Source organism: Pan troglodytes, chromosome 1 (genome assembly GCF_028858775.2).
Source record: "Pan troglodytes isolate AG18354 chromosome 1, NHGRI_mPanTro3-v2.0_pri, whole genome shotgun sequence".
NCBI lineage: Eukaryota > Metazoa > Chordata > Mammalia > Primates > Hominidae > Pan > Pan troglodytes.
In genome coordinates, this window is record NC_072398.2 from 174110923 (window position 1) to 174128632 (window position 17710).

Consider the following 17710-nt stretch of genomic DNA (forward strand, 5'->3'; position numbering starts at 1 on the left):
CACAGTAGGTACTTGCCTCTGAGTACTCCTTCTTTGAATTAGCAGCCAATTTTCTTTCTTACTCTAAAAATTATATTCGATTTTTAACACCTGTACCTACCAACTTGATAATGTTTATGGTGGCTACCATGTATTGAGTGCCTACTCTTGGCCAAACACTTTACATTCCTTATCTTATTTAATCTTCGCAAGTTTATGAACTTAAATATACTATGGGAATCCCATTTTGAGCTGAGTTAGAATTCCAGCTCTGCCACCTACTGTATATGCATCACTGGGTCAACTACTTAACATCTCTGATCCTGTTTTCTCATTTTAAAATGAAATATGTCTGAGAACATTGCAAAGATTCATCATAACACATGTAAAGAAATCATCAATTTGCCTGGTTTCTGATATACACTCAATAATAGTAGTTATCAATGTCATCATCATTCTTGTATCTAGCTGTTGGACTACTTCAAAAGGAATTGAAGTGACCACTTATGTCACTCATTACTCTCCTGGATGGTTCAGCGGGAGGCAGTAGTGTGGAGCAGTCAGCCGCGGAAGCTTTTTAGAGTCAACTGACCAAGTTTTAAATCAAGGCTCTGTCATGTTCTTAATGGGTGACCTAAACAAAGTGGATGATGATGTCTGTCATTTAAAGTTGGCTGTGAAAGTCAAACAAGATAATTTTTTAAGGCATTTGCACAATTGTCTGGTACATAGAAATTATTTAATAAATGGTGACTATTGCCATTGTCATCCTTCCTATAGTATCTATACTGGGAATTATGGTGCAAGCCATAAGGTTCATTCCCATTGATTCCCTATTTTCTAGGTTGCTATCAAATAATGAAGATATTTGTGTGGCAGGAAGGTTGGTGCCAATATTCCCTTAGGGACTTCTCCATGCTATTGCCTGTGGTTGGGATCATTAAGACATAATTTTCTTTTCTAACTGGTAGATAATGTTTCCTTCCATAAATGTACATCTTTGTCTGGATGATTTTGAGAAGAAGAAACATATTAATAAAAAAACTAGGGTGGTCTTTCACCTAATTAACAGAGTTAATTATTTTAAGGGTTACTTTAAAAACACACGTGTTTTTGAGTCAGTAAGGAAATAATTCTATTCTGATTTAAACTGCAAGTCATTGTCTTGTGCTATCTGCTGTCTAAACTGAAATAAATAAGAAAAATTTAATTTAGGATATATAACAGGTTGAATAATGGCCACACAAAGATAACAAGTCCTAATTTATGGAACCTGTAAACGTTACCTTATTTGGAAAGCCGGCCATTGCAGACATTATTAAAGTTTCTGAGATGAGGATATTACCCTGGATTGTCTGGATAGCACTAAGTGTCATCACAGTGTCTTTGTAAGAAGAAGGCAGAGAGAGATTACAGGCAGATACACAGAGGAGAAGATGCACAGATGAGGCAGCAACGTGACCAGGGAGGCAGAGACTGCAGTGATCCAGCCACAAGGTAAGGATTGTCAATGCCACCAAAAGCTGGAAGAGGCAAATATTAGGTTGCTGCAAAAGTAATTGCAGTTTTTGCTGTTACTTGATATGCCAAAACTGCAATTACTTTTGCACCAACCTAGTAACAGAGTCCCTTCTAGCGCCTCTAAGAGGGAGCATGGCTCTGCTGATACCTTGATTTCAGACTTCTGGCCTCCAGAACTGTAAGAGAATACATTTCTGTTGTTTTAAGCCACCAAGTTTGTGGGAATTTGTTCCAGTGGACTCAAGAAACTAATACAGGATGTCAGAGCAAAATGAGCACGTAGGGATCAGACACATTTAAACAGGAACAGTCTAAGATTCTTCAGCACTTCTCAGAGATGAGAGAGGCAGAATAACAAATTTCAGGCTTTGATGTTGAATGAACTAGGTCAAAATTGTGTGTGTTTCTGCCACTTACTAGCTATGCAATTTTGAATAACTCATCAGGAACATTCACAGAGCACCTCACTAACTGAGTGGTGGGTCTGGAGGCAGGATGACCATTCGCAAACCCTGCAAGAACTCAGGTGAGAGAAAAGCAGGGATTAATTCAAGGCAATCGGACTGAGAATGAAGAGGAAAGCACAGATAATTATTAAAAAACAGCTGGCATTCCACAAATTAAAACTGTAATGAGATACCACCTTACTCCTGAAAGAATGGCCATAATTAAAAAATCAAAACATAATAGATGTTGACATGGATGTGGTGAAAAGGGAACACTTTTACACTGCTGGTGGCAATATAAACTAGTACAACCATTATGGAAAACAGTGTGGAGATTTCCTAAATAACTAGAAGTAGAACTACCATTCAATCTAGCAATCTCACTACTGGGTATCTACCTAAAGGAAAAAAAAGGTAATTATATACAAAAGAGACTGTAATACATGTTTATAGCAGCACAATTCACAATTGCAAAACTATGGAAACAACCCAAATGCCCATCAGCCAACGAGTGGATAAAGAAAATGTGGTACATATACACCATGGAATACTACTCAACCATAAAATGGAATGAAATTAATGGCCTTTGCAGCAACTTGGATGGACATGGAGGCCATTATTGTAAGTGAAGTAACTCAGGAATTGAAAACCAAGTATCATATCTTCTCACTTATAAGTGAGAGCTAAGCTATGAGGATGCAAAGGCATAGGAATAATATAATGGACTTTGGGGACTCGGGTGGAAGGGTGGGGAGGGTGAGGGAATAAAAGACTACACATTGGGTACAGTGTACACTGCTCAGGTGATGGGTGCACCAAAATCTCAGAGATCACCATGAAAGAACTTAACCATGTAACCAAAACCTACGTTTCCCAAAAGCTATTGAAATAAAAATGAAAAAATAAAAGAAGGAAAACATCTGGAATTCCTTAAACATGTATTCTGAGCCAGATGCATGAGAAGGGTTTTGTGTGCATTACTCATGTATTGCTCACAATAATTCTAGAAAGTAGGTACTCTTATACTCCAATTTATACATAATGAAACTGAGGCACAGAGATGATTAAAAATATTCCCAAAGTAACAACGCAGATAAGAGGCAAAGCTGGATCTAAAGTGCAGAACTGAATCTTAACACTTAAACTCGGAGGTAATGTGCTAATAGACAAGGTTCAGGCAGTGAGTGGTATGCCGAGTGGGGAAGGGAGCATCTGATACAGACATGTGAGTCTGAAGGAAATTTTAAAACAATAATAAAACAGACTAGAAGTAACACCGTGTTTTATTATGTATTTATTTGTTTATGAGACAGGGTCTGGCTCTGTAAACTAAGCTGGAGTGCAGTGGCACAATCTAAGCTCACAGCAGCCTCAAACCCCTGGGCGCAAGTGATCCTCCTGCCTCAGCCTCCTGAGTAGCTGGGACTATGGGTGTGCACTGCCATGCCCAGCTAATTTTCTGTGTGTGTGTGTTTTTGTAGAGACTAAGTCTTGCTATGTTGCCCAGGCTGGTCTTGAACTCCTGGGCTCAAGTAATCCTCCTGCCTCAGCCTCCCAAAGTGCTTGGATTACAGGTGTGAGCCCTCACACCTGGCTGACTATGTTTTATTATTACTGTGAGCCAGGGATTCTGAACAAAGTCAGAATTTTAATACTCGCCTCTGCCTGAGTGGAGGGCTCCCAACATCCCTCTTCCCTTCATATGTCAATGGTACTAGGGATCATTTTGAACTATTCAAAACCATTTAGATAGGCAAAGTAGACACACCTCTCTTCATTGGGTGTGTTGGTCTTTTCAATATATGAAAGTGGAATTCTCAAGAACACACTCTGGGACATCCCTTGGATTATCTCATCTCCTCATGGGCAGCTTTGTATTTTATTTCTAAGCTATTACTTCCTCCAGAAGACCCTCATGAGTGGGCAATAGATTTGCCATGACTCAGAGAGAAACAAACGTGCCCATGTACAGATAGTGACTTTTCTGCCTATGAGCCATAACATACATCTTTTGCAGCCTCACTCAACACTACCTTACAAACAAAATCAGGAGACACAGAAACAAGTTTCACCATCCATGTATAATGGATTTCAAACAACAATTTCTAGACCCAATTTCTCCCCAGACCCCTAGACATAGTGGACTGCTTAATCTCCATTTGAATGCCTAATACACATATCAAATATGAAATGCCCCCAAACCGGTTGTAAGTGTCTCACCTTTTTGTCCTGGCACGGAAAGCAATCTGTCCACTCTGACCAGTTGCTCAGCTGGCAGGTAACTGCTGCGGGTGTAGCTGCCCGTCTTACTCTCCTAAAGAAAGGGAAGATCCATGCATCAATTTTGAGATGCAAAATTTAAGCAAATGAGAAAGCTGTGCACATTTTCCTCCCAGTAAAACATGGTTTGGAGGAAATGAGGAATGAACATTTATTGTACTCCTACTTTATGTAGAAATGCCAACAGAAATGAGAGAGTGTATGGTGCTAGAGGGTTTATATAAATTATCCCTTTAATACTGTATCAGTCCCCCATGCATCAAATTATTATAATTTTAGAGAGAAGAATATTAAAGAGGGCTAACAACTTTTGAAGAGCCAAAGTAGCGGAAAGCTCAGTGGTTAAGAATGTGGAGTCTGGGGTAAGAGGATTGGGTTTGAATCTTAACCACTTGCTGACTTTGAAAACTTGAGTAAATTACTTAATATCTCTGAACTACAGCTTTCCCATCTATAAAACTACATTAAAAAACATTACCTAAAAGGATTATTGAAAGTGTATTGAAATGCTTATGAAAGGTTTACTACAAGATGATTTTCATTATTACATGCTGGGACATTATGTGGATTATCTCATTTAATCCCTATAACAATCCTTGGAGATAAATATTATTAGATCTATTTTATGTACAGTGTAAGAAAGCTGGGATTCCTAAAAGCTAAGTAGCCCTGAAGTCATAACCCAGGAATGACAGAGGCAAAATTGGAACTAGTTGGTTTGATGGCAAAACCCATTTCCTGCTCCTCATCATGCTACTGCCTCATTTTATGAATCAGCCAACAGACATGAGAGAGCATATCTCCAAGCCCACGATCATTCTCTTACCCTATACTTCCCCCTCACCAATTAAAAAGCCTACTCAGGGAAAGAGAGACAAGCCGCAAGTTTGCCTGGCTTCCACATTAGCCTCTTCCCATAGCACCACTGCTACAACTTCAAAGCCAGATTGGCCCACTGGGAAAGTGGGAACACTGTTAACACTGGAATTACCACAGCCTCTGAGAGCCAGGCAGCCACTGCTGTGATGAATGGCATGATTATAACCCTAGTGTAGGAACAGAAAGTGTTTCGAATCTCATGCTAATGATGTAATGAATTTGATGAATAATGACACCTAAGTTGAAACTTGGCACAAGGAGCCATGGAATAGTTTAGAAAATTTTGTCTATCTTTAACTCTGGTTCTCAAACTTTTGGTCTCAGTATACCCTTACATTTCAGCAAATTACTAAAGACTCCAAAGAGCTGGTAAGTGGGCTAGATCTACCAATATTCACAGAATTCAAAATTAAAACTGAGAAATTTAAAAAATATTTATTAACTTATTTAAAATTACAATAACAAACCTATTACATGTTACCATAAATGTACATTTTTGCAAATCCCTTTAACGTCTGGTTTAGTAGAAAATAGCTAGAAGCTTATTTCTGCTTCTTCATCCAATCTGTTGCTATATACTGATTTGGTTGAAATCTGTGAAGAAAACTCAGCCTCACATGGTTATGTAGTTGAAAAGGGGAGGAGTGTTTTAACAGCCTTTTCCAATAACTGTGGATGTTCTCCTTTGTTATTACATGAAAACTTGACAAGTGGCAATTTCTTACATGTTAGTGGCATGTGGAACCTGAAAGCATATAAGTGAATTTTTTGTTCTCTGTCACATTAAAATCCATTGGTCTTTATAGTTTGAATGGATCTTGTGCCCATATACAATTTTTATGACATCAGGCATTTGAAATTTGGAAAATAATGGTTCACTGAGTATGTGCCTTACAAATATTAATGCATTTCACTGTATAATATCTAAACATCAAACCTGTTAATATCACCAGTGATCTTGTCAAGTTCATGGTAGTGGATATGTTTCCCCAAATTTTAATTTTCTCATAGAAGCTCAAATCTTGTCATTAGTAACAAGTAATGTTATTTGTTTTCCTTGAAATGATAGGGTCTCTGCATTTTTTTATACAATGCATGCCAAATATCTAAGCCCAAATAACCATAGTTTGGTAGTTTTTTCATCAAGAAAAAATGGTGTTCCAGGAAAAAAGTGGTCTTACTGACTGATGTTTATGTCCCCCCAATATTTATATGTTGAAACCTAATCCCCAATCTGATGGTATTAGGAAGTGGGGCTTTTGGGAGGTGACTAAGTCACGAGGGTGAAGCCCTCATGAATGGAATTAGTGCCCTCATTAAAGAGATCACAGGGACCTCCCACATCCCTTCCACCACGTGAGGACACAGCTAGAAGACGATCACCTGTTAACCGAAGAAGTAGGCCCTCACCAGACACTGAATCTGCCAGTGCCTTGATCTTGGACTTCCCAGTCTCCAGAACTGTGAAGAATAAATGCTTGCTGCTTAAACCATCCAGTCTATGGTAATTTGTTATAGTAGTCCAAGTAGTAAGACAAGTGGCTACCTTAACTTACAGTTCAAATAATTGCTTTTCCTCAAGACAACCATCATACTCAGTGTATACTCAATGATTTCTTTATGCGTTCTTCCCATTTTGTTACATAGAATATTTAAGTCCCATCTATTCAAGGATTGAGGTTTAATTAAATTAACAATTCTTACTGTTTCTAGAAGGACTTTCTTAAGTAAAACTTAAAACTTAGGAGTTTTGTTTGTTTGTTTTTTCCTGTGAGATTAGTGCCACTGCCTTGATTTTGACCAAGGCCCTAGCAGTTTTATCCACTGGTGCCTCTGTACCATCAGTGCGACTGTAAACACAGTAAAAGGGGAAAATACTGTCTTACCATTATTATGAGAACTGTTTCGAAATTACAGGTCCCCTGAGAAGATTGTGGGGACTTTCTGGGGTCTAAAGAACACACTTTGAGAAACTCTAATTTGTAACTTGGTGCTAGCAGGCACAAGCCCTCCCATCCCTTCAAAGAAAACTTCATTGCCCAGCTCACAATCTTCCCCCTACATCAATTCCTGTCATCATGCTGGGAGACTTATCATCCTTATAAATGAGTCATCCAACTCTCTGGTTGCTCGGTTGCTCCTTTTCCTTATCTGTAATTGTCTTCTCTTCTGAACCTTCTCACTCTCTAAAACAACTCCTCCTCCAAGTCATTCATTCATGAATCACCTGTGAATAGTTACTTGGGGCCTCCACAGCCTCTTGTTCTTCTATCTTATATGCTTAAGGGGATTCCCACTGCACTTTTTCTTGAACCTCATTGGGATCTCCATTATCTCGACATCGAAGCTTCCTCCCTTTCAATAAGACCCCCTCTTCTCTTTATTTACCTTTATAACCAGTTTTGATTCCATGATTCATCACTTTACAATCTTACCTATATTCTAAACACCTAGACCCCACTGTTCCCTCAATCACACCTAACTGTAAATCCCAACCCTGAATGAATCCAATTATCTACCTCTTTACTTTGGTTAATTCCTATGTATCTTTCATTCTCATCATAAACATCAATTCCTTATGGAAATATTTCCTGATATCCAGACTGGTTGAAAACCTCCTTCATATGATTTGGTCAATCTCTGCACATTTTCTCAATACTTAATTATCAAACTTGTAATATTTGTATAATTTATTTCTTCTCTACCAGATTCTAGGCTCTATGAATGCAGATACTGCCTATATTTGCTACAGAGTTCCCAGCACCTATCATGGGCCAGACCCACGGAAAGTGCTCAGTAAATATTTACAAAAGGAAAAAAGGAAGGGAAAGAGGGAGGGAAAAAAGGAAGGAAGAAAGGAAGGAAGGAAGGGAGAGAAGGAGGGAGGGAGGGAGAGAGGGCGGGAGGGAAGGGAGTGAGAGAGGGAGGGAAGGGAAATAATAAAACCAATTTCTGGGATATAGACAGTGACATTGTTGAGATATTTATTTGAACTTGATTCTTATAATCTAAATTAAATTAGATCCTGGTATCTCGACATTCAAACGGCTCAGGGTTTGTTACACACGTATTTTTCTAATAGACTGTTCTAATAATAAAAGTTTGAAGTGGGGGAACACGGCGAATTGGAAGGAGAGACAGAAGGTATAGGGAGAAGGTTTGAGAACAGAAAAGGACTCCAGCACTATTTCTGCATCTCACTACACAATTGTCAAGATAATGTCATTGTAAGCCCATAGAGACTGCATTATGTGTCAAACCAGAGGGAAACAGTACTAATGGATGGAAGCAAAAGCCTAGACAGAGAGCAGTTGGTGTATTGCTGTAGTTTTAAAAGCCTTGTGACATGAAGTCTAGACAGAGGCATACATGCTAATGCTATCACGGAGCCAGAGTACAGAAAGTACACCAGGACCATTCATTAAAGTCATTACAGGGCTCCAACCTTTTAGCCAATACCAATGTGACCAACATTTTATTATTCCAATAAATTTTTCAATGTGGTTCATTTTTTGATGATTATAAAAGTAATACAGCCTCATTACAGAGAACATAGGAAAGATTATAAATGAAAAGAATTGCCCCAAATTTTACTATCATTAATATTTAGTTATATTTTCTTCTGTTTATTTTCATAACATATTGAGGTCATACTGAGTATTACATTTTATATCCTGATTCTTCCACTTAATAATAGAGCAGAAATATAAACTATTTATGGTAATACACATTGTTCCACTCCCCTTATATTAAACAATTAGATTATCGAGTCCCCAGTTTTTCTGTATTCAAGTTATTTATTGAAGATATATCCTGTAGAGTGGGATGACTGCATTGAAGGGATTTTAGAGCTTATGGCACATATTGCCAAATGGCTTTCCAAAAGAATTGTATAAATTTTTTAATTACTTAAGGAGCCATTCATAATTCCATGGCCTAATAAATCTTGGAAAATATTTTTAAGGCATCTCTCAGCTGGCAAAAATCTACTCAATCAGTAAAACATTTAATACGGAGCATAGGGACTCAGGAGTCTTTGCTTCAAATCTTCAGTTTGCCTCTCATCTGCTGGGCTACTATGAGCAAGCTGCTTTAACTGACTTTTAGTTTTTTAGTCTGCAGAATGAGCACAAGTCTATATGGTGCTATTGCAGAGTTTCTCAAAATGTACCCTGCAGAGTACCAGTTCCTGAGATATGCACTGGGGTCGGGGAGGAAGAGGAGAAAAGTTCCATGGTCAAATACATTTGGATGAACTGCATACACCATATTGTTCTTGGAGATTCAAAATGCTCAATAACATATTAAAGGTTCAGAGAGTTTCTGCATTTTAATTTGCATAACCTGGCATTTCCCAAATTTTGTGAGGAAACACAGGCCATTTCTTTTTGTATGCATCATCTGTAAGACTATGTAACACAGTTGAAACACCGATGTAAAAGAAAGAGGTTTAGAGTCCAGCAAATATGCATTTGAATCTGATTTCTGCTACTTATTGAACTTCAATTTTCTTATAGCTATAAAACAGGGAAAATCGTTTGCAAGACTATTTTGAATATGGGGTGAGATCATGTATGTAAAATCTCGAGAACAAGCCTGGCATACATGTTAGCATCACTCTAACCTTGTCAACGTCACACATGCTCATCAAACCACCCCATCTTCATCAAAAATATATTGAATGTACTCGGATAGGGCTGTGGACAAGTGAGATGCTTCCCATCTGCCTTTTAAAATAGGGCAGCATATTGGGCAAAGAGTCTAAAACCTAGAGTTGAATAAGCAATGTGAAAGTCAAATACTTGACCCAGAATGTGGCCTCTTCAGCAATTTAGAAAAGAAAATAATTAATTAGCTACCAATCTTAGGCTAGAAGATCAGAAATTCTAACCCTGATGATTACCAGGGGTTTATCCCAATAAATTGGCTCAGCTTGTATTAAAATCTGATTATCACTAGTTATATAATCTTAAGCCAGTCCCATCCAGTTACATGGAGATTCCATCACACAATAGAGGTATTTTAGATTTAACTTTGAAAGTGCTCAGTCTTCAGCAACCTCCATGTTGCTAAGTCCAGTGGAAAGTTGTCTAGTTTTGTTTTACTTGCCCTCTGCTATGGTTTATTTGTCCCCACTCATGTTGATTGCATGAGTGTAATAAGTAGGGGGAGAAAAACAAACTCATGTTGAAACTTGATTCCCGATGCGGCAGTGTTGGGTGTGGTGGGAGGTGTTTGGGTCATGGGGCAGATCCCTCAGGAAAGGCTTAGTGCTGCTCTTGTGGTAGTGAGTGGGTTCTCCTGGCTAGACAGACTCATTCTCACTGGGCCCATGGAAATGAGTTGTTGTAAAGCAAGGTTCCTCTTCCTGTTTGGTCCCTCTTCAAATGTGCCCACTTCCTTTTTTACCTTCTCTGCCATGTTTTGAAGCAGCACAAAAGTACTCACCAGGATGTTCCTAATTTATTTTCTTTATAGAACTTAAAGTATATAAAATATTTGCATACATTTTCTAGAATAGAAGCTTCATGAGATCTGAGAGCAGGGACTTTGTCTTTCTCATTTATATCCCCAGGGCCCAGAACAGTACCTGGCATATAATAGGTGCTCAATAAAACACAATAAGCATGTATATGTCAATTTAATAAAAAAGCTCTCACCAGAAGCCAAGCAGATGCTGGCATCATGCTTCTTGTACAGCTTGCACAACCATGAGCCAAATAGACTCCTTTCCTTTATAAACTACACAGCTTCAGGTATTCCTTTATAACAACACAAAACTGACTAAGACGCAGTCTGTGAACCACTTTTTTCTTCATGAGAACTTTCATCTCTTGGACTTCTTCAGCACAATTCCTCCTCACTCTCTTCCTACCTCTGGCCAGTTCTCCAAAAACTGGAATTCCTCAAAGTGCAGTCCGGTCTTTCTTCTTTTTCTCTTTCTGCTCTTTTCACCCTTAAGAAGGTAAGATCCACGTCCTTGGCTTCATACACCATCTGTGCAAATGTTCCTACATTTAGACCTTCAACCTAGACTAGTCCTCTGTAGTTCTGTTTTGTTTATCCGCCTTCTCCATTTGGTATGTCTATCAAATGCCTCTTAGACATGGCAAACTTAATGGTTCCACATGTAAACTCTTCATTTTCTCTTTTAAGCAGCTCCTTGTTATGCCTTCCTGTGGGCCAAGACCTTCTTCTACTTTACCTTTCTCCAATCCATTCTCTGCACAGCAATCAAGAAAATTTTTTCAAATGAGAAATCAGATAACATCCTTCCTTTATAAGACTCTCAGTGATTTTTGTTTTTGTGTTTGTGTGTGTTTTACTACCCATAGACTCAATTCCAAATTTCTCATTGTGGTGCCTAAGGTTCTTTGGGATCTGGCCTCTGTCCATTTTTGTGACATCTTCTTAAGGCACATTTCTCTGCTTTCATGTTGCTCCCATCCTTCAGTTCTCAAACATGACAAGCCACTTCCAACCACAGAGTCTTAGCACAGGTGATCCCTCCGCTTTACCCTGCTCTTCACCCGGCTTCTCACTACCGCCCTTCACATCTCAGTTTAAATGCCACCTTTACAGAAAATTCCCTCAATCAGCCTGTCTTTAGATTGCTCTGATATCCTCTAACAAAGGGCCCCATTTATTTCCTTCACAGTATTTATCACAATGTAAAAAAAAATTTTTTTTTCTTTTGAGATAGAGTCTTGCTCTGCTGCTCAGACTGGAGTGCAGTGGCACAATCTCGGCTCCCTGCAGCCTCTGGCTCCCAGGTTCAAGCAATTCTCGTGCCTCAGTCTCTGAAGTAGCTGGGACTACAGGCATGTGCCACCATGCCCAGCTAATTTTTTGTATTTTTAGTAGAGACAGAGTTTCACCATGTTGGTCAGGATGGTCTCGAACCCCTGAGCTCAAGTGATCCACCTGCCTCGTCCTCCCAAAGTGCTAGGATTACAGGTGTGAGCCACCGCACCCACAGTTTTTAAGATAATTTTTTGTTTATATATTTATTGACTATCTCCATCGCTACACTGTAAATCCTATGAGTGTTGAAACGTTATCTGTTCAGTTTATTACCTAACACCTAGCATACATGTAATATTTATTTATTGAATGAATGAATAAATAAATCCAAAAAAGTATCCACTGTGTGCTAGATGCACATAGAATTCCATACAGAACTTTAAGTTCCAAGCATGTATTGGGCTCTCCTGCAGTATTTGCATAATGCTATTTCCTCCACAGAATGCTAATCATATCTCATTCATCTGGCCAAACCTTTCCACTTCAGTTCATTCTCTCCAGATAACTTTCTTTAGCCTGCCTGTCCTATGCTAACATAGTGCCATATACATGGATCTTCTAACACTTTATTCCTACTCCTAGACTGCAAGCTCTGGAAGACAGAGATTATGACTCTATTGCTCACCATTGTACCCTAGTGCTTAGCACAGTACCTTGAATATATTATCTCATATAATCTTATTTCATTAAAATTTCACAAGAACCCTGTGGGGGTAGGAAGTACTATTCCCATTTTATAGATGAGTAAAACAGATTCATAAGAAGTTGAAATAACTTGCTTAAGGTTATGTAGGTAGAAAGTGGCAAGGCCAGAATTCAAACCAACAAAGACTCCAAAGCCTATGCATTTTTTAAGCATTCTGAGATGTATTCTGAAGGATTTCTGACAAAAGAGAAATAGGGTAATAAAAATAATTTTCTAAAGGCTTACCATGTACCAGGTTCTGTTATAAGTACTTTATATAAACTTACTAAAGTCCTGACAAGAACTCTAAGAAATATGTATTATCTCCATTTCATAGATGAAACAAAAAATGAAGCTCAGGAAGTTTAAGCAACTGGCCCAACTTCCATAGCCACTATGTGGTGATGCCAGGACTTAATCCCAGATCAATTATACTTCATAGCCCAGACCCAATGCCACCTGAAGTATTGCTAAAGATTAGTTACCCTGAATAAAAGTTTCCATATTACATGATTCACTTTTGAGTCACATCCACTACTCCAATTGTTTTCATTAATTAAAAATTCATGTTTCCTGAATACATATCAATTTTCAGTCTTCTGGACTACTATTAAAAATATTCACATGGCCTTGGCCCAAGATGCTTTGGTAAACATACTCTGATGTCCATAAAAGCAATAAAATAAAAAGGGACATCATGATTGAAACTTCTTTAGGATCAACTGCCTATAGGCCTACTTAGCAAAAAGAAAAACTTTAGATGCTTCAGCAAAAAGAAAAACTTTAGATGCTTAGATAGTTGTCCTCTATGTTTGGGGTCTTCATTCACATTTTTTAAATTCCCCTAAGGAATTCTGCTTTTCATCAATGGAAATGTTGGGTTGAAAATTTTGGCCTTCAATTGATGGATAGTAAAATCAACACTCTTAGAAGAATGTAATAAGGGTTAAATTGGCCAGTATTCATAAATGCCTATCTGAGTTATCTTGTTATTGAATACTCCCCTTCTCTCTCTAAGGTTCAGTTTCTTGCTCTGCAACATGAGTGGATTAAGCTAGATACTAAATCCTTCCTAATTCTAAAGACCAATGAAACAGAAATAATGGAATTAGCATACAAGAACATTAAAAGTGTTAACTGTAAATATGCTCCAATATTTGAGGAGAATTAAGAGGATAATGAGAAGGGTAGTAGAAGATAGTAAAAGGTACCAAATGAGACATTTAAAGCTGAAAATTGTATTAACCGAAATTTAAAATTCACTGGACAGGCTTAACAGCAGATTAAACATTGCAGAACAAAAAATTAATAAATATAGAGTTATAGAAACCAAAATGAAACAGAAAATAAACTGCCAACAACAAAATAAGAAAGAGCATCACTGACCTGTGGGACTTTATCAAGCAGGCTAGCATCTCTGTAATTGGACTACAAGAAAGACAGATGAGAGTGTATGGGGCAGAAAACATATATGAATGAATCATGGCAAAAATTTTCAAATTTGATGAAAACTATAACCCACAGAACCATACCACCTTGGAATTAGAAAAATATAAATCTAAAAGATGGCCCAAAAAAAGAAAAAAATAGAAACAAGGAAGACATGGGACACATAGAAAACAAATTGTAAAATGGTGAACTCAAACCCAAGCATATCAATAATTATATTTGATGTAAGTGGTCTAATTACTATAATCAAAAGACAGAGATTGTTAGACTAGCTAAAGCAAGCCTCATCTATGTATGTTCACATGAATTATATTTTTAAATATAGTCATATAAGTTAAAATAAAATAATAGAAAAAGATTTGCCATGCACACACAGATCATAAGAAAGCAAGCATAACTATATGTATTAATAATAAACATAATAGGTTGCAGAACAAGGACCATTGCCAGGGATAATGGAAGCCTTTCATGATAATAAGGGGGTAAATTATCAAGCAGTCAGAATAACTCTAGATGTGTGTGTGTGTGTGTGTGTGTGTGTGTGTGTGTATTTAATAACAGAGCCTTAAAATACATGGAGCAAAAACTGATAGAACTGTAAGTAGGCAAATCCACAAATACAGTTGGAGATTGCAGCATTCTTTTCTCAGTAATCAATAGAACAAGATGAAAACTTGAGTGACATTAACAACCAACTTGACTTAATTGACTTGGAACTACACTGAACAACAGAATAATGCACTTTTTTGAGCATATGGAATATTCACTAAGGTTGATCACACTCTTAGTAAAAGACAAATCCCAATACATTAAAAGAACTGCAATTAAAACTTCTAAGCAAATTAGAAACTTGAAATTAAAAACTTCTAAGCAACACACATAATGAAAGGTGTTATTTGTATAAAATATGTAATAGAAACCCACAGGTTTTGAGGCTGAAGATTATAACTTCCTTCCATCACCATTGTTTTAAAATGTTTTTCTCAAATAACACATTTTTAAGATTTTATAATAAGCAACTGTTAAACATGAACTTATAAAATAAATTTGTATAAAATATGTAATAGAGATCCACTGATTTTTAGGCTGAAGATTATAACTTCCTTCCATCACCATTGTTTTAAAATGTTTTCCTCAACAAATTTTTAAGATTTTATAATAAGCAAATGTTAAACATGAACTTATAAAATAAATGTGTACCATTAAAATGTAAAACTATATAATATGTTTTCAATGTTAGGGTTCATGTGAAATTTTATTTTGCAGGGAAAAAGAGTGCTATTACTTAAAAATAAAGTTTAAAATCTCTGACTGATCAGAAAGATCCATGCCAATTGGCATATTATAAATTTGTTTTGTCTGATTATTGTCAACCATCAAGGGAATGGAAATACCAAAAAATAACAATAACAATCACACAGCAGCACTGGTGACAGCTTTCACTGAATGATTACTAGGTAATAGGTAACAGGTATTGATCTAAGTACTTTCATGCATTTAATTTTTGTTCTTACTTTCCTCCAATTGTACAGGTAAGGAAAATGAAGCTCGGAAAAATTAAATAACTTGCCTGAGATCAGACAGCTAGTGAATGTCAGTGCCAGAATTTGAACCTAATAAAATCATTTCACCATGTAGTTTTTCACTTTCAAAGTCAGTGTCAGACACACTGGCATTAGATACAAAGACCTCATGATTTCCTTCTTCAGCACTTTGTAAAGTATTTAATTGGTTCCATTTTGCCTTGACTTGAAATTTGCCCCTTCACTGGTCTGTCTTGTTTGATAAGTTCATCAAACATCAAGACTCTTTGTTCATTTTCAAAAAGGATTACAATGATAAGCTTTTATAATTAAGAATATCTCGGCAGAGATTTCCTTTACCACAGTTCTCTTGCCTTTATCTTCTAATTATTAGAGATGAATTTTCTGATTTCAAAATTGTATTTCCTTTAAATACAAGTTACAAATTAACTGCTTTTAAAAATGCTTTCCTCCCTTCTGAACTGTTACTTAAAGGAATTCTCACTTGCTCTAGCATTTAAAAGCACTAATGATTCAAAATTGCATCATCTATCAAGAATTAGAATTAAATAATTCTATTTAAAATCTTTAATGTTTGGGAGACAGGGATTGCTTTAAAGCTATCCCGAAGGTGAAATAAAGGACTGCTTAGGCTCCACAAAATACTTAATATTAAGATACCAAAAAAAAGAAAAAAACCCATGAAGCAAGCTTGGAAATCTCAAGAAAATAGAATGGGTAAAACGCAATGTACATATGAAACTATATCACCTCCCTCTATTATCCCATAGCAAAAGATAAAGTCATTTTTAGAATCAAATGACCCAGCATCTCTATAGTCCTTTGCCTTCCCCACAGTGATTTTGAACACATTATCTAATTTTATCCTCCCCCAAAACTATGAGACAGCACTCTTATGATGCTCTTTTACAGATAAGAAAGTAGGGGTTAAGTTAACTGTTCAGCACCACTCAGAACTGTCATTTATTAAGTGTCTACTATAAGCTGAGTACATTTTATATTCAGGATCTTATTTTATCTACATTAACTCTTATAGAAGAGGTATTATTATTCTCATTTTACAGCTAGGGAAACTAAGGATCAAACCGATGAGATGATTTACCCTGAATTATTCAGCTTCTAAGCATTAGAGCTGTGATTTACACATAGACCAATTTGACTCCAAGTGCACGGTCTTTTCACTGTCCCATCCTCCTCCACAGGAGTAGTAATAACATGAAAAGAGGTTATTTTCCATTCTAACACAGCCTCTGCTGCAAACGTAAAAGTGTCTTAGTTCCCCAGCAGGTGATTCCTATGTGCAAGTTTTGCAGAGACATATGGCCCACTTACTGGTTCACCTTCTCCTGTGCAGTTACCCCAGGCTGACAAGTCATCAAAGACAAGATGAAGAAAACAACAGCAAACATCTCAGCCAGAAGCCACCGCGCTATATTACCTTGAAGGAATAAAGCTATCTATTCAGGAAATTGGAGTAAAAGATGTCTACAGGCTGGGACCTGTAAGATCTATCTGATGTTGGAAACTCACCCAGATACACATAGATTTGCACAGAACTCACTTGATTCTCTTTCAAATATGGTTAAATAGTAACCAGGGTATTGATTACCTAAATACTCTAAAAGTGTTCCAGAAACCAAAGGCCACTGCCCTTTAGACCTTTTGAAAAACAATATCCGTGTGGTTAAGGAAAGGAAGATATTTAACTAATACCAGCTTAGCAAAGAGGTCTTATTTTCAAAAGGAGGCAAAAAGCAAACCAAGATGCAGTTCTAGAATTCCTGGTCTTTTTCAGTGTCTCTTGGAACTTCTGAGGTCAGATCAATCTATTTTGCAAGACTGAAACAAGGCTAATATTGGTATATCAACTCAGACATAAAGCACTCAGAAAAATGTAGGAAATGCTAACCATTACATGAAGGTTCTACTGTACGTTGCCAAACATCTAAATCCTGAAATATATGTGTAATTCAATGGACTTTCCACTTTTCATACAGACATTGGGCATCATTGAGATCCAGCGTATCTGTTTATTGAGGGGGACAGATGTCTTAAATAGACATCTCCAGAAGCACTCTCTAGAATTATAATGTCAATAAAACCACACATCAGGACTAATGGTG

At 37.2% G+C, this 17710-nt stretch overlaps 1 protein-coding gene across 1 annotated transcript in view; it reads right to left on the reverse strand.

Moving 5' to 3' along the window:
• The window catches only part of C8A (complement C8 alpha chain), a 64690-nt gene extending 47570 nt beyond the window's left edge, over positions 1-17120 (reverse strand). Inside the window, exons 1-2 of the mRNA XM_024346072.3 lie at positions 16920-17120; positions 4167-4260 (exon numbers count right to left, since the gene is read on the reverse strand). Of these exons, the coding sequence (XP_024201840.2) occupies positions 4167-4260; positions 16920-16996 (171 nt within the window). The 5' untranslated portion in view covers positions 16997-17120. The remainder of the gene's footprint in view (positions 1-4166; positions 4261-16919) is intronic.
• Between the last annotated feature and the right edge of the window lie 590 nt (positions 17121-17710).